Source organism: Poecilia reticulata, linkage group LG20 (genome assembly GCF_000633615.1).
Source record: "Poecilia reticulata strain Guanapo linkage group LG20, Guppy_female_1.0+MT, whole genome shotgun sequence".
NCBI classification, from domain to species: Eukaryota; Metazoa; Chordata; class Actinopteri; order Cyprinodontiformes; family Poeciliidae; genus Poecilia; species Poecilia reticulata.
In genome coordinates, this window is record NC_024350.1 from 22,290,851 (window position 1) to 22,304,491 (window position 13,641).

Genomic DNA, 13,641 nt, shown 5'->3' on the forward strand with positions numbered 1-13,641 from the left:
TATAGAATCTTTGGATCCTATGGATGTAAGCTCTAAAAGATTACATCTATAGGACCCACTGTGAATCTAAAGAGGGACATGCTGGTCCACAGCTGAACTTCAACAGACGAATAAAAAAGACTGATGTGAAGTCTCGCTAGAAAATGAGAGCAGGATTCATAAAACTTTTCAGTAAATGGCTGAATTAAAGAAGAGCAGCAGCTGTAGCCCATGTTGTGAATGTCTTCATCTTTATGCATTTATTTCAAATGAGGTTCATGTTCAACTCTCTTGAATTTGGTTTCCCTCACAATCCTCTCAAAACTGCAGTTGCACATAATACTTTGTGCACCTTTTTCTGCCACAGCTTTTCCTTCCACTCAACTTTCCAGTTCATTGGTGTTTAATGTATAATAAAATCCCAAATTCAGTAAAAAAAAAAAATGTCCCAGTTGCTTTCGCACCTTTACCTGTTTTTCTTCCATGACGGGGGGAATCGTTTTAATTTTCAGAAAAAAATTCACATTTGACTTTCATTAGCTCTGAAGTACTTAAATACATAACTGTAATTTATTAAATGAATTATTAAAATAGATGCATTTTTCTATGACCTTCAAATCTATTAGGATCTATTCGAGTCGTGACCGTTTCAAATGGTGGGAACTTTCTTGCTTGAAGATGTAAACACTCCCCTCTTAGCACATTCCTCGACGCTCCTGTCACAACACGGGGCTGCTCGATGGCAACTTCTGAGGAGCAAAACAGTCTTGGAACAACACAAACGCTTCCTCAAACTGAGGGGGACAAAACCGAGTTCTCCGCTGACTCCTCCTCAGGAGTTGATACGAATCAGGAAGAGACAAACAGAGCCGAGCTTGTTTAGGTGTCTTTCACTCAACGACCACCAATGGCATTTCTTTGTTGTTTGGTGCACAAAGGTCATCTCGGTTGATAGAAATAGTCAGGATCTGTGAGGCTGATTTAGGCTGGCTGACAAAAAGGCGAGCAGGTACTTGCAAACACACTTTTATTCTTACACATCAGCTTAAAAAGACAAAAAATATCACAGCTGCCTGATTGTAAAGCATAAATCACTTCATCCTAAACGTAACATTTTTGGTCCAGCTATTAAAAATATATTTACACGACAACCACAGCATTTACAAGTAATTTCTACAGTTCGGGTTCATTTTAAGAAAAGAAACCAGGCTTAACCTGAGCTGCAATTGTAGTCCTCACCAACTCCCTCAGTACTACTTAGATTGACTTTGTTTCCAGACTTTTGCAGGGACTTAAATCTCACTAAAGAGTTTTATAGTGAGATTTCAGTGAGTCTGACTGGTTTTCTTTACAGGCAAATACAGGAAATGTGGACAAGCTCTTAAAACATATGATGTGAAGGAAAACTAGAGTTTTCCATCAGGCAGCCAGACAGTCATATTTTAGTAATTTCCCAATCTTTCCCTTATCAATATTTTTGCATGTTTTCTGGAGATCTCTAGTTTCTGAGCAGGTTGTGTGCTTAAAAACTAAGAATAGAGGGTAAAAGAGCAATTTTTCATAAATAAAGGAAAATAAATTGGGATTAGTCATGCCTTTGCAACAGCCTGAAAACAAATTGCCTATAGAAACATGTATTTTGCAAAGGGAGTTTATACCTACATAATTTGAACTTGTTTCAAATTCCTTTCTTCAGGCTGACCTGAAGTATAAGGTAACTTTGTAGGCCTGAGAGCACCAACAGTCAGTTGAGTAGGTGTTAGCCATAGCAATCAAACGTACCACAAAGTCTTAAAATATGTAATTGTCCATAATAACTCTACATGATATATGGCTGAAATGTTTGACTTGGAAGAGGCCTAGAAAATAAAATTCTTCTTGGGGCGCCTACACCCATAGATCTGTCACTGATTTTATGAAAATGAGTGAAAAATCCAATGAGAAGCCTGAAAAACTGAAACCTGTAAAATCTAAGTCACCATAGACTTTTCCACACATCTTTAGAACGTAGTGAATTCACAACTATGGCATGATGTTTTACATGGAAGTTAGCTGAAATTAGTTGACATTCAAGGCCATGACGACATTAAAATGTAGGCACCAAAGACAATATTACTCTGTAACCCTGTGCACTCTTTAGTAATAGCTAAAACTTGGGGTGAGAGGGCTTTTTACTCTCACAGTATGGGACAATGCTCCCCACAGAAAGAATACAGCAAGTCCAAAACATCAGGCTCTTGAATTCTTCTATTAACAACCTGACCTTTCCCAGGCTGCACCACCACAACCTCACCATCAGATGGCAGCTCCACCAGCGGGTGCACTTTATTATCTTTCATCTTAAAGTCTGCAACACCAATGCTGGGCAAGGTGCCGTTTCTCTCTGCCCATGTCTTGCTGTTCTCTGAAGCGTCCTTTGTCTCTTCATCACTGTCTTCAGTCTTGCTGCCCTTGCTTACAGTGCTCATTTCCTCCTGACACACCTCTGATTCGCTGGCATGAGGCAGAGAGAAGTAGGTGCACTTTCCAGGCTGGGATTTGGTCTCGTCTTCTAACTCTGGCTTTGCACTGAACAGTGAATATGGAGTCTTCTCTTCTGCGTCTTTATGTAATTCGTCCAGGTGAAATGTGTTTGTAAAGGTTTTGTTTATTCCAGCTGGGTCTGACACTGACTTCCTCATTGATGTGTTTTCTCCACGGAGCCAACGTCCGTTATCAATAGGAACACTGTCTCCAGGCCCCACTTGTGCATTGAAAGCAATGCATTTCGTTGCTTCACTGAAGATGTCCAGTGCAGTGGAGGAATTGAAGTAGGACAATTCAGACATTGCTTTGGATCTAGCTGCCTGGAATGGTGAAAATATGCTTGAAGGTTCCCTCTTTGTCTGATCCGGCTCTGAAAGGGGTCTTTCACTGGCTTCCTCGGGTTCAAGGTCTTTTTTGCCATAGAGCATTTCGATCGCCCTCCTCACAAAACCTTTTGAGATGGATTTCTGTGCCGAGTCATCTTCAGCGCCCGAGAGGTCGCTGGAGGTCTGAGACTGATAACCTCCACTGTCCGAGGTCTCTCCTCTCAGCTCCGATACACTGGGACTCAGGAAGCCTCTCTGCTGGATGTCTTTGCCAGTCCTTGCTAAAAACATTTCCCTAATGGATCTGACTCTGCTTCCCTCAGGCTCTGTGGTTATAACACCGCTCGAGTCGTAGCTGAAAGATAACGATGACTGAGGAGCCGATCGGGTGCAGAGAGCCAACTCGGACGTGGTTGACTCAGACGGAAAATCTTCTGACTCTGGAGCGGATTTTCTTTGAGAGAAATGTCTGATTGTGGAACTTTTTGGTGCAAGTTGTGATTTCTGGGCTTCAGCCACCTGCTTTTCTAGAAGAGTCACTCGCTCTGCAACAGATTGGGTTGTGACTTCTTCAGACTGCTGTTTAGGACTTTCTACAACTGCCTCTTCATTTGACTCTTCCAGCTGTGCTCTCAGTGGAATTTCTTGATTTTGTGCATAGCTTTCCTTAAATGTTCCTACTTTACTTGCTTGTTCCTCCTCAGAACTACATTCTTGTTCATAGTAACTTAGATTTTCTTCAACTAAGCTTCTCTTTTGCTTATCTTCATCATTTGGCTGCACTTCATCCACATGTTCCTCAAAGGTGCTGTCATCATTGCCACTGTCATCAACATTAAATCTAAAAATCTTTTCTAAACTTTCAGATATTATCAAACTGCTGTCCTCGTTTTTGCTGCATACATCAGAATTTTCTAATAGATCAATCGAGCCTCCTCCAGGAGAAATTTGTCGTTCTGCCTCTTCGGTATACTGGGCCTCATCTTCTGAGCTAACCTGATCTTCCTCTGGCTCCTCTGTCAAAGCCTCCAACTCTCTGCCTTTTTTTGTTTGTTCTGCAAACTTCGGAAGGGGTTCCTCCTCCTCTTCCTCATTGCCAGACAAACTTTCTTCAACAATAACCTGCAGTTTTTTACAATCAACTTCTGGCTGCTCTTCCTCTGAACATGTCTCTTCTACATCTGAGCTTCCTATACTGTCATCGGTACTTAAACTTAACCCCATGCTGCACATTTGGCCTTGTAAGACTGTACTTTTAGTCTCGGTTGAATCTTCCTCTTGTAGTTTTTCACCACCTGTGTTTAATATTGCCTTATTCCCTTTTACATCAACTTCTACATAATAATTTGAGCTTGGCTGCTTCTCCACAGGCAGATTACCGAGGTTAGAACATGCACTGATCTCTTGTTTTATCCCTGGATGTGTAACTTCTGCTCTCTTTTCTGTACCTTGCTCACAATAATCTTGATTGGCACTTGGTATTGTCTGAGTTTCCTCATCTGGAGCTGATTTAGCATTCTGGGTTAAGTCTGTCTCTAAGTTGTTCTTACTTTGTGTTAGTTGCCTACAATCCATGTACAGCTCTTGGTTCACAGGTTTTTTCTCACTGCACACATCTCCACTATTTTTTTCCCTTTCTTGTGTTGATTTCTCACTCGTATATGCCTGCTGGTGCTGCTCATGTCTTTCCAGATTACCTTTACTTGCTACATACTTACATGACTGTAAGTTTGGAGATGTGGTCCTGCAAATATGCTTTTCTTGTGGGATATTTTTGGTATTAGAAACAGAATTTGACCAATCTTGGCACCCATTGTCCTCAGTTGCTTGACCTAATGGTTTGTATTTTGCTGCTTCTGAAAGCACCTCAGTTCTGTCCATTTCTGGTTGTTTTGGCTGGTTAATGTTAGTTATTATTGTAACATTAGACCTCACATCAGCATTTTGTTTGTCATCTTGAGCAACACATTCTTTGTTTGAAATGTTTTGCGTGTCTTCATGATTGCTTTGGTCTGCAAACAGCCTTGGTGTGGCAGAAGGGATACTTCCTCCATGCCCACCATCATCTTCTGCACCTTCTGAAAGGGAAACCAACTCTTCCTTTAGCTTCTGAGGAATGTCTAAATTTTCTATAATCTCATTAATAACATTTTCCCCAATGCCACAGTCTAGTTCAGAAACTACTGTCGTCCCAAGTCCAGCTTCTGAAGTGTGAGGTGTTACACTGCGTGTTTTGGATCTGTCGCCAAGTTCCTGGAAACCCCTCCAGCTTTGCAGAAGCTGCATTGAAGCTGATTGTTGCAAATCCAATAGACTTGTTCTCAGTCTTTGGGAGTCCTCGATGTTGGCAATTTCTTTGAGAGAATCAATCATTTTTAATGCTTCTGCACAGCTGACGTTGTTTGCGTTTAGCTCGCTCATATGCAGGTTCGTCAAGCCTTCCTTCAAGGTCATAACAGCCAGAAAAGCAAGAAGAACATTAGATGAGGAGCCAAATGTTGAGGCCACGTGAGAGGAAAAGTCAGGCAAGCTGTTGGACTTTTCCAAACAGGATGGACGTTTATTCTTGGTCATTTGTCTTATAGATTTTATTGAGTAGCAAATCTTCTCAAGGACTGGCTTCATGTTCAACTCTGGTATCACAGATATATCTTGATCTCCTGCTGAGACCTTAACGTCATCACTGTTATCAGCTTCCATCTGTGCTGTTTGGTGGCTTTCTATTTGGGATGATGTTTTCTTTGGTTTCCCTTTGTTTGGTTCTGAAGGGCTGTCCACAGAGAGGTTGCTTGGAAGCGGCTTTTTGCTGAGTTTTTGCCTACCAGGTGGTGAGGCCATATCTAGAGATTTAGACCACGGGGAAGTTCTCTGGAGTGCTTTTGTTTCATGGTGTTTCCTCTCTGTTAATGGCCTAGCATTGGGTGCTTCAGGTTTTTGTGGTCCTTTATCTGAAAGAACTTGCTTATCCAGGAGTCGTCTAGTCATTGGTGATAGTTTTGGAGAGGTATTTTGAAGTTCAGAGGACTTCTTGGTGTGAAACTTCCTCTCTGGAGACGGACTGCTTTTTAATTTAGCTGTTTTCATCAAACTCTTAGGCGATTGCGTCTCAAGTTTTGTTATGTGAAATGGAATATTCCCCACAGCAGATGTTTCACTTGATACAACACTGGAAGAAGACATTCTTCCATCAGAGGTTAAGCTAAGTGGAGACACAGAAGTACAAAAAGATGGAGTGCCCACCTCTAAGATTGGTTGCTTGGTCTCCTCTGATGTGACTTCAACCTGTTGTGTTGTCCCTGTTGTACAGATTTCATTTCCAGTACTGCTGATGGGAGTAGATAATGCCTTGCTCTCTTCATTGCCATTGTTATGTGAAGCATGTTTATCCACAGTGGCCTTTCTGAGAAACATTTGTTTTTCCAAAGAGCGATTACTGATCAAAGGAGCTCTTTTAATGGATGGTGTTCTAGATAATTCTGCTCCCTGTTGATTCTTGCTCTGAGAAGATGATTTTTCCAATGTGGTATCATCTGGTGATATGACCTCGTCAGAAGTAGGACTACTACTTAGGGAATAATTATGTGATCTCTGACTGCTCATAGGGCTGCTGGTTATAGATATTGCATTATTTGTGAAATCATCTGCATTCAGTAGATCAGGCGGTGGTGGCGGTAGCTCCATGGAAAGTGTACCAATAAGTGTGGCCATGTCTTCTTCTGTCTCAGTTCTCGGTGGAAGTATTTCAGAGCAGATCCCGTTTAGTAGAGGTGTAGCCTGTGCATCTTTCTGGCTTAAGCTGTTGTAGTTTTCTCCATTTGCATGTGCTGTATGGTTGTCAGAATTTTTTGCCGTAACTCTGATTTTCTCCTCTGCAGGCACTGATTTGTTTTCGAAAGACTGTACTCTTAGCTTGACTGAAGGGGAGATCACATTTTCTGGTGAAGAGAGTTCAAAGATTTTGCTTGTTTCTGATGTTTCCTCTGAAAATGTTCCTACCTTTTTCTGTGTTTGCAGAGCAGTAAACCCTCCTGCTGTTTGACTTTCTTTGTCTTGGTTTGATGATGGGTTTGAATGAGCCTTCTCAAGCCAATTCTCTACATACTCTTTAGCAATAGAACTGGAGGGATAAAATGATTGCAATGGCACACCTTTATTAATATTCAAGTACTCATTTTTGCTCAGTTCTTTTTGTGGATGACTTGTTTCAGTTTGTGTGTTAAACAACATTTGCTTGTTCTTTTCTTTCAAAGACAACTGAAAATGTACATTTTTAGCATTTGGCTTTGGTAAGTTGTTCCAGGTTGGTGTTGCTCTCCTTTTTATGTGTTTTGTTGTCTTTGTTTTAGCTCCATAAATTTTCTTGATGAAGACAGCGCTTGAGAAAGGTTTCACTGTTTTATGTTTTTCAGCTGCTTTTGTTGAACTCTTCCTTTGTCTCTTACCTGGCGTCATAACCAGCCTGACATGTTTCCCGACCAGTTTAGGTTTTGAGAAAACCCTCTGATCTTTCCTAACCTCTTTTTCTCCAGGCTTGTTGTGACTCTTTGTAAATTGCTGGAGTGTTTCTGTTTTTGCTCCTTGGACTGCACCAGGTTTTAGAGAGGCCAGGTGCAAATCTGATGTTACAGACCTGCTGTCAGTTCTGTACGTGCTAACTGGCTCAAAGGCTGGTGAAGGTGAAGGTTCAAATTCATTACTGGAGCAAAGCTGCCTGGTTTCTGAGGTAGCTCCAGATGCAGACATACCATGAACTCCAACATTTGCAAGAAAATTGTCATGATATGTCTGTTGTTCATATATGTGCAAGACTGCTTCAGTAACTTCCTCTCCGCTGGAATCAGTCTGCATAATTTCAGTGGATTTGAATGCAGAAACATCCCTGCTGTTGACATCCACAGAGCCATGTCGTCTTGGTTTGGGAACTGGTTTTGTCCTGTTCTGATTCTCCATGTAGAACTGCTCTGTTGTCCTGTTCTCTGTCTCTTCACTGAAAATATAAGAACCAATCTTTCCTTCTTCAATCTCATCCACAGTTACAGATTTAATGCTCTCCACAGAAGTTCGGAGTTTGCTTATTTTCTTGCACCCTGGGGTAGGGACTCTTCTTGATAATGGCAAAGACCCATTGTGGTCTTTATTATCATCCTCCTCCTGAAAAGTGTCACTGACAGCTCCATTTCCAAGTGACGGTGGATCATCGTCATTGTCCTCTCTGGTTCTGTCCTTGTAGATAATGTCTGTGGAAGTGGCAGAAGTTTGAGAAGGATTTGAGCAAACCTCCTGTTCTGGATCTGGCAAACATGCCACATCAGCCTGATCTGCAGCAACTGAGCGTGTCAGGGTGGTCGTCCACTGAACTGTTTCCTCTTCTTTAATCGTCAGTCGTACCTTCATCTCCACCGTCATGCTGCCATCCTGATTCACCCGAAAGGACTTCTCGATGTTGTCGTCACTGGGCAGAACGCTGTCCTGCCCTTCTTCACCATTCCCGTTGCTGAGACAGGTTTCCTCCTCCGTCTCTGCCAGAGACTCCAGTATTCGATCTGAACCCGACTCGATGGAGTTAGTTGGTAGGTCACAGGAGCTCTCGCCAACACTGTTGTGAATCTGATGGACGATGTACCTCTCAGATGACGTAGAGAAATTTCTAGACTTTGAAGAAAATGAAGGCGTCATTTTTTTGGCTTTTCAGAGAGTCCAGAAGATCCGAAAAAGGGTTTTAAAAAGATGGAAAATTAAAAGTAAAAATGCCAGAAGTTTCCAGAGAAGCATGAAGGGAAAAAAGAAAAGAATAAGAGAAGTTAGACAGACTGAATGCTCCTCAAGAACATTAGCCAGCAAACCTGTGCATGTAGGTCATCTACAGCATTACATACAATATTATCACCTCAGCACTTTCTCAAGCTTTATCCCTTCAGGGATGGCAGATTACTGCAGCACTTATACGCCATGCTAATAAAAGGCTAGCAGACACACTCCTTTAAAATACATCTACAATTGTTCTCATAAATAAATAAATAAACCAACTTATTTTTTACTTACAGACTGATGTCCTTTGTCTTTTATAAGCCCTTTGCTTGGTAGGCCGCCTTGTTGGACTTGGAGATTTATTTGCACCGTACACTGCAGGCCTGAAAGGCTCCCTGCCTACAGCCACCACACTTCCAGAGCACAAAATCAAACCTGGAAGACCATCAATCTGAAGCAAATAGAAAATAAATATTTAATCACTTTGAAGTAGTCCATCTCTAACTATTCCATGTTATAAATCTTTATTAAACATTTATTCATTCTTTTAACTTAACCCCTGCAAAACAATCTTCTGTTTCTTCATGGGATTTTTGAGGTAGCATTTGGGAATTCCTTCAAGACTTGGATATAAATGAGAAACGATATTAACAGTTCTCCAGAATTTTACACTTTGTCATGTTACAACCACAAACTTTATTTTTTTTATAGGGAATTGATGTGCTAAGAGAGAACACAAAGTAGTGCATATTTATGAAGTAGAATGAAAATGCATTTCATAATTTCCTGATAGAAGTCTTCTGCAACTGCTAACATGTTTTCTTCCAGGATTGTCCTGTATTTAGCTCCATCCACCTTCCCAACAATTCTGACCAGATTCCCTGTCGCTGGTAGCTTATGGCTGCTCCTCCAGAAAAGCTCTTACTGCCCAACCTATCATTGCTAGGTTGCAGCCAGACATGACTACTCTTTCCATTTTAGGATGATGAACTGTGGTCATTTAAATGTAATCAACTAATTAGGTGGTTCTTGAAAGTGATTTGTTGCAAATCTCAGTACAAAACATTGAAGTTTGTAGCATGACACAATGTGAAAAGGTTTAAGGGGTATTAATGCTTCTGCAAGGCGCTGGAGGTATTAGATGAGTTGGCAAAGAAGCTTTTCACTTTTTCACCTCGTGTGACGGTCACTTCGTGCCAGGTTTAAGTTCATGTTTGTACTGTAAGGGTCAGTATTTGCACGAAAGGAATGACTGTATGTGCTAGTGACAGAAAACTCTTACCCGTCGTCCATCTGGAGTGTGTAGTTTGCTCACATGGAACTGCATCAGCTCTGAGATGTGTCCCAGGATAGACTCATAATTTGGTGTAGTCTTCTTGTGTAGCAGCACAACATGCCAGAAGGAGGGGTCTCCATTGCGGAAAACCACAAGTTTTTTGGGTGTACGAATGCCATCTCCGTGGATGTTTTTCCTGCCTGGGAAAAACCTTGCTGTCCTGCGGCGAGAACTAACAGGTCTCGCATGGTACCAAGGTGGTAACCTCCTCCGGGCCAGGGCCAGGTCGATGGGCTTGACTTTCCTGGTGTCGGAGCAGATGTACGATTTCCCATCCTCCAGCTCGTCTAGAGTATTGATGCCGTGAATCCCTCGCGGAGTCGTGATGTTCCGGACTCCAAATGGCAGGGGAACCTTCTTGGAAAGACTGTCCAGGAGCGCATCGAACGTTTTAAAGGTCCGGTTGTTGATGACCACGCGAAGGCCGCTGAACTGAGGATCCCCACTTTTGTAGAAGCAGACCCGCTTTGACAGGATGGTGTTGGTGATGCTCGGGTGGTGCGACGTGTCAAAGGTGTGCCCGCTCCCTGATGTCTGGTCAGGGAGGGTCCTCCGAAGCCCAATTTCATTCATCTTCTCTGGTTGACTGCAAATGAAGATTTAAGAAGACATTTAGAAAAGAACAGGATTTTATACCTCTGAGTTTTATTGCCCAATCCAAATGCACTCCTAAAAAAGTTTTACATGCCCTCTTCTCCCCCACTTCCTGACCCATTGCCATAAATTCAGCAGTAGAGGTTGGTCAATGAAATAACTTTCCTTCTGCAAACAAACAAAGGCTGACCTTTTGTCTGAGATCTTTACATGGGTCACTGACATTTGTGCTTTTGTCTTAGTAACAATACAATTTATGACTGATATGCACTCATTGTCTACTTCACTAAGTGCACTGCATTACTAGCGCCAGGTTGGACCTCTTTTACCTTCAAAACTTTCTTCATTATTTGTGACATGGATTCAACACAGAGGCAGAAACACATTTGGATTTTGTGTAAATTGGTTGGATTGTCTTGAATTGATATCTGGAGATGGTTTAGGCAATTGGAGAACAGTGAACTCCTCTGAAGTTGGAGAGGATTTAACCTTAGGGGGCAATAAATGCTTTAAGTAACCAACCAGTTATGGGGTCATAAAGGGACACACATAGTCAACAACAACACTCAAATAGGTCGAGGTGTTAAATTGATACTCAGTTGGTACAAAGAAGCCAAAAATAAGAAAATAGCCTCCACAGAATTGAACCAACAACTGGCAGACTAAACCACTGAAACCAGACTGGATGGATGTGACCCTATATCATCTGAATGTTTCAGCTGAGATCAAGGCTTATTGGACCAGGCAGCGTTTTTATAACCTGTTATTTTTCAATTTTGGCAAGCTTCAATGAATTGTAGTCTTTGTTTCCTACTCTAACTGACAGGATGCCATTTGAGGTGGTCTTCTTAGTGCTCCGGCAACTGTTGCCTTTCCGTTATTTCGTACATCTCAGGTCCATTTTCATCTGACCTCTGACATCAGCAAGGTGTTTCACCCACACAGTTGGTGTTGGCTGGCTACTTCCTTTGTTCCCTCACCATTCTCTGTAAACCTGAGAGATATTTGTGATTGAAAAATCACAGAATATCAGCCGATTCTGAAATAATCAGACAAGCCTAATGGCAATAACAACTATGCCACGTTCAAAGGCGCTAACATTTCTTTGCTTCACTGTCCTAATCCTCGGTTTGCGAATTTCCTTCAATGCAAACATATGGCTAATTTAATTGAGTTGTATTTGTGTAAACTAGCAATTGAACAAGTAAAAACTTGAAACCACAACAGGAAAAGCTGCGGAGTTATTCAAATTTATAGTGAATTTGATAAGAGTTTAAATATATATATTTTTACCTAATAAAAGCAAGAGATTAAATGTTTATTTTTTTCTGTCCTGTTGTCTTTGGTTTATTTGAAGAAATTAAATTAAAGAATGTGGTAAAATGAACAGGAGTCCTCATCTAGTCTTGCTTTTCATGTTCCAAGTTGCTTTAAACTTTTTAAAATATTGATCTCACTATAGACAAGTTTAAGCAAATAGCTATTTTCTAGCATATCCTGACTTGTGACTCACCAACACATATTATTCCTCATTTGAGAGGCCTGTTTTTTGGTCTTTCCATCTTCCAAGAGTGGCTAAATAAGTGTCATGTCACAAGGTCACTGATGTGGCAGCTTTAGTTAAAAACCTTTGTTTCTTATTCCTGCTGAAGAAATTCAATGACACATATGATTTTTCTGTTTTAAGGGTTTGTAAACATGTTTATGAGGGGCTTGGCTAAGGTTGTGTTTGAGGCAACATGAACAGTTCTTGTAAACACCTGATTAACCTGCTGCCAAGCATCTGTTGTTTACTTTGTCAGGCTGTGGTCATCAGCTAACATGACCTACCTTCTGCTAAACTAGCCAGACAAACACATCGATGCACGCATATGCTTCTAAAGAGCTAAAGAACCTTTTGTTGCCCTTTTCATAAACATTTTTTATTCGATTATTTCATTATGAATTTTAAATGATTTTGTCATTTTTCTTAAAACATATTTTTTATGTACTAAACCACACGATTAGAGTAAAATTAGCAGTAGAACTTTTCATCTATCTTTTCTAAATGTAAGTATTTTCAAGCACTTACAGTAAAACCTATGCTTATCTGACACCTGCAGCACTCAAAGTACAAAGCAGTAAATACGTCAAACAAAACTGAACTAGCAAACAAATGGAAACAAAAAAACAAACAACTCACCTTTACTGACATAGGAGTGCCAAATATTTTTAAAAGATCCATGGATTCTCATTGCGTGCTGCACTGCACGACTGTTGCTGAGCTAACTGACAGTAGGAGTTTATTCCAGGAGACACCATCATTGGCAATTTGCTTAATCTTTGCTCAGAGGTAATCTTCACTGCAGGTGCAAAGCTTGGAAATCCTCTTTGGGAAGGTGTGTCACACCTTATGGAGCTATCATAGCAGGCCCAAGAACTGGTCCAAAAAAAAGCCCCACTGAGATAAATTACATGTTTTATTTTTAATTTGATTTTGTTTAGGAAGAACATTACTAGTGATGAGGAAAAAGCTTAAAAAAATCATCACCAAAGGTTAAAATTGTTTGAACATAATTTTTTTGTGTGTTTTTGTAGATATTTTCTAAACAGCTCTGCTGTTTGAAATCGAGGAATAAAATAATGTGAGCAAGGTTTTCTGAGTGACAGATGGTAAGTTAGTGTCCACTTGTAAAATACAAGCAGGTCTCTAATCTCATTAAGGACCTCTTTCCAGAATAGGGATTAAAGTGTTTTCAATTCTCAGGACCCTTACAGAGCAGCGCTTGTTTTCAACATGAAAGTGTAAGATGCTAAATTAAATTTATGGCAGTAATGAAATCCAAACAGTACTATAATTTTTATTTATATGTTTATCCTTTTTTATAATTATGGCTTGCAGTTTATGGAAACCCATGATTATTTTTCTCCAAAAATTACAAAATTATAAGACCAATAAAAACATTGCAGTTTTTGATGCGTCTTGAGCAACATTTTCATCCACATCTTTTCCTTCCACTAAACGTTCCATTAAGATACTTGTGTACAACTCTCGATAAATAACCAGCTTCTTCCATAATTGCATTATGTATTCTTCCATCCATGTAAAATGTGTTAATTATTGTCTTATTGAAGAAAATCAATAGAAAAATA

General features: G+C 40.5%; 1 protein-coding gene across 1 annotated transcript; it reads right to left on the bottom strand.

Annotated features, from left to right (window-relative positions):
• Positions 1-989: 989 nt before the first annotated feature.
• LOC103456850 (uncharacterized) lies at positions 990-12,799 on the bottom strand. The gene is made up of 4 exons (XM_008396666.1): positions 12,692-12,799; positions 9,862-10,501; positions 8,874-9,030; positions 990-8,515 (listed from the first exon to the last, which is right to left on the bottom strand). Exons 2-4 carry the CDS (start codon positions 10,486-10,488, stop codon positions 2,157-2,159), a joined length of 7,143 nt encoding a protein of 2,380 aa, XP_008394888.1. The 5' UTR covers positions 10,489-10,501; positions 12,692-12,799; the 3' UTR covers positions 990-2,156.
• Positions 12,800-13,641: the final 842 nt, after the last annotated feature.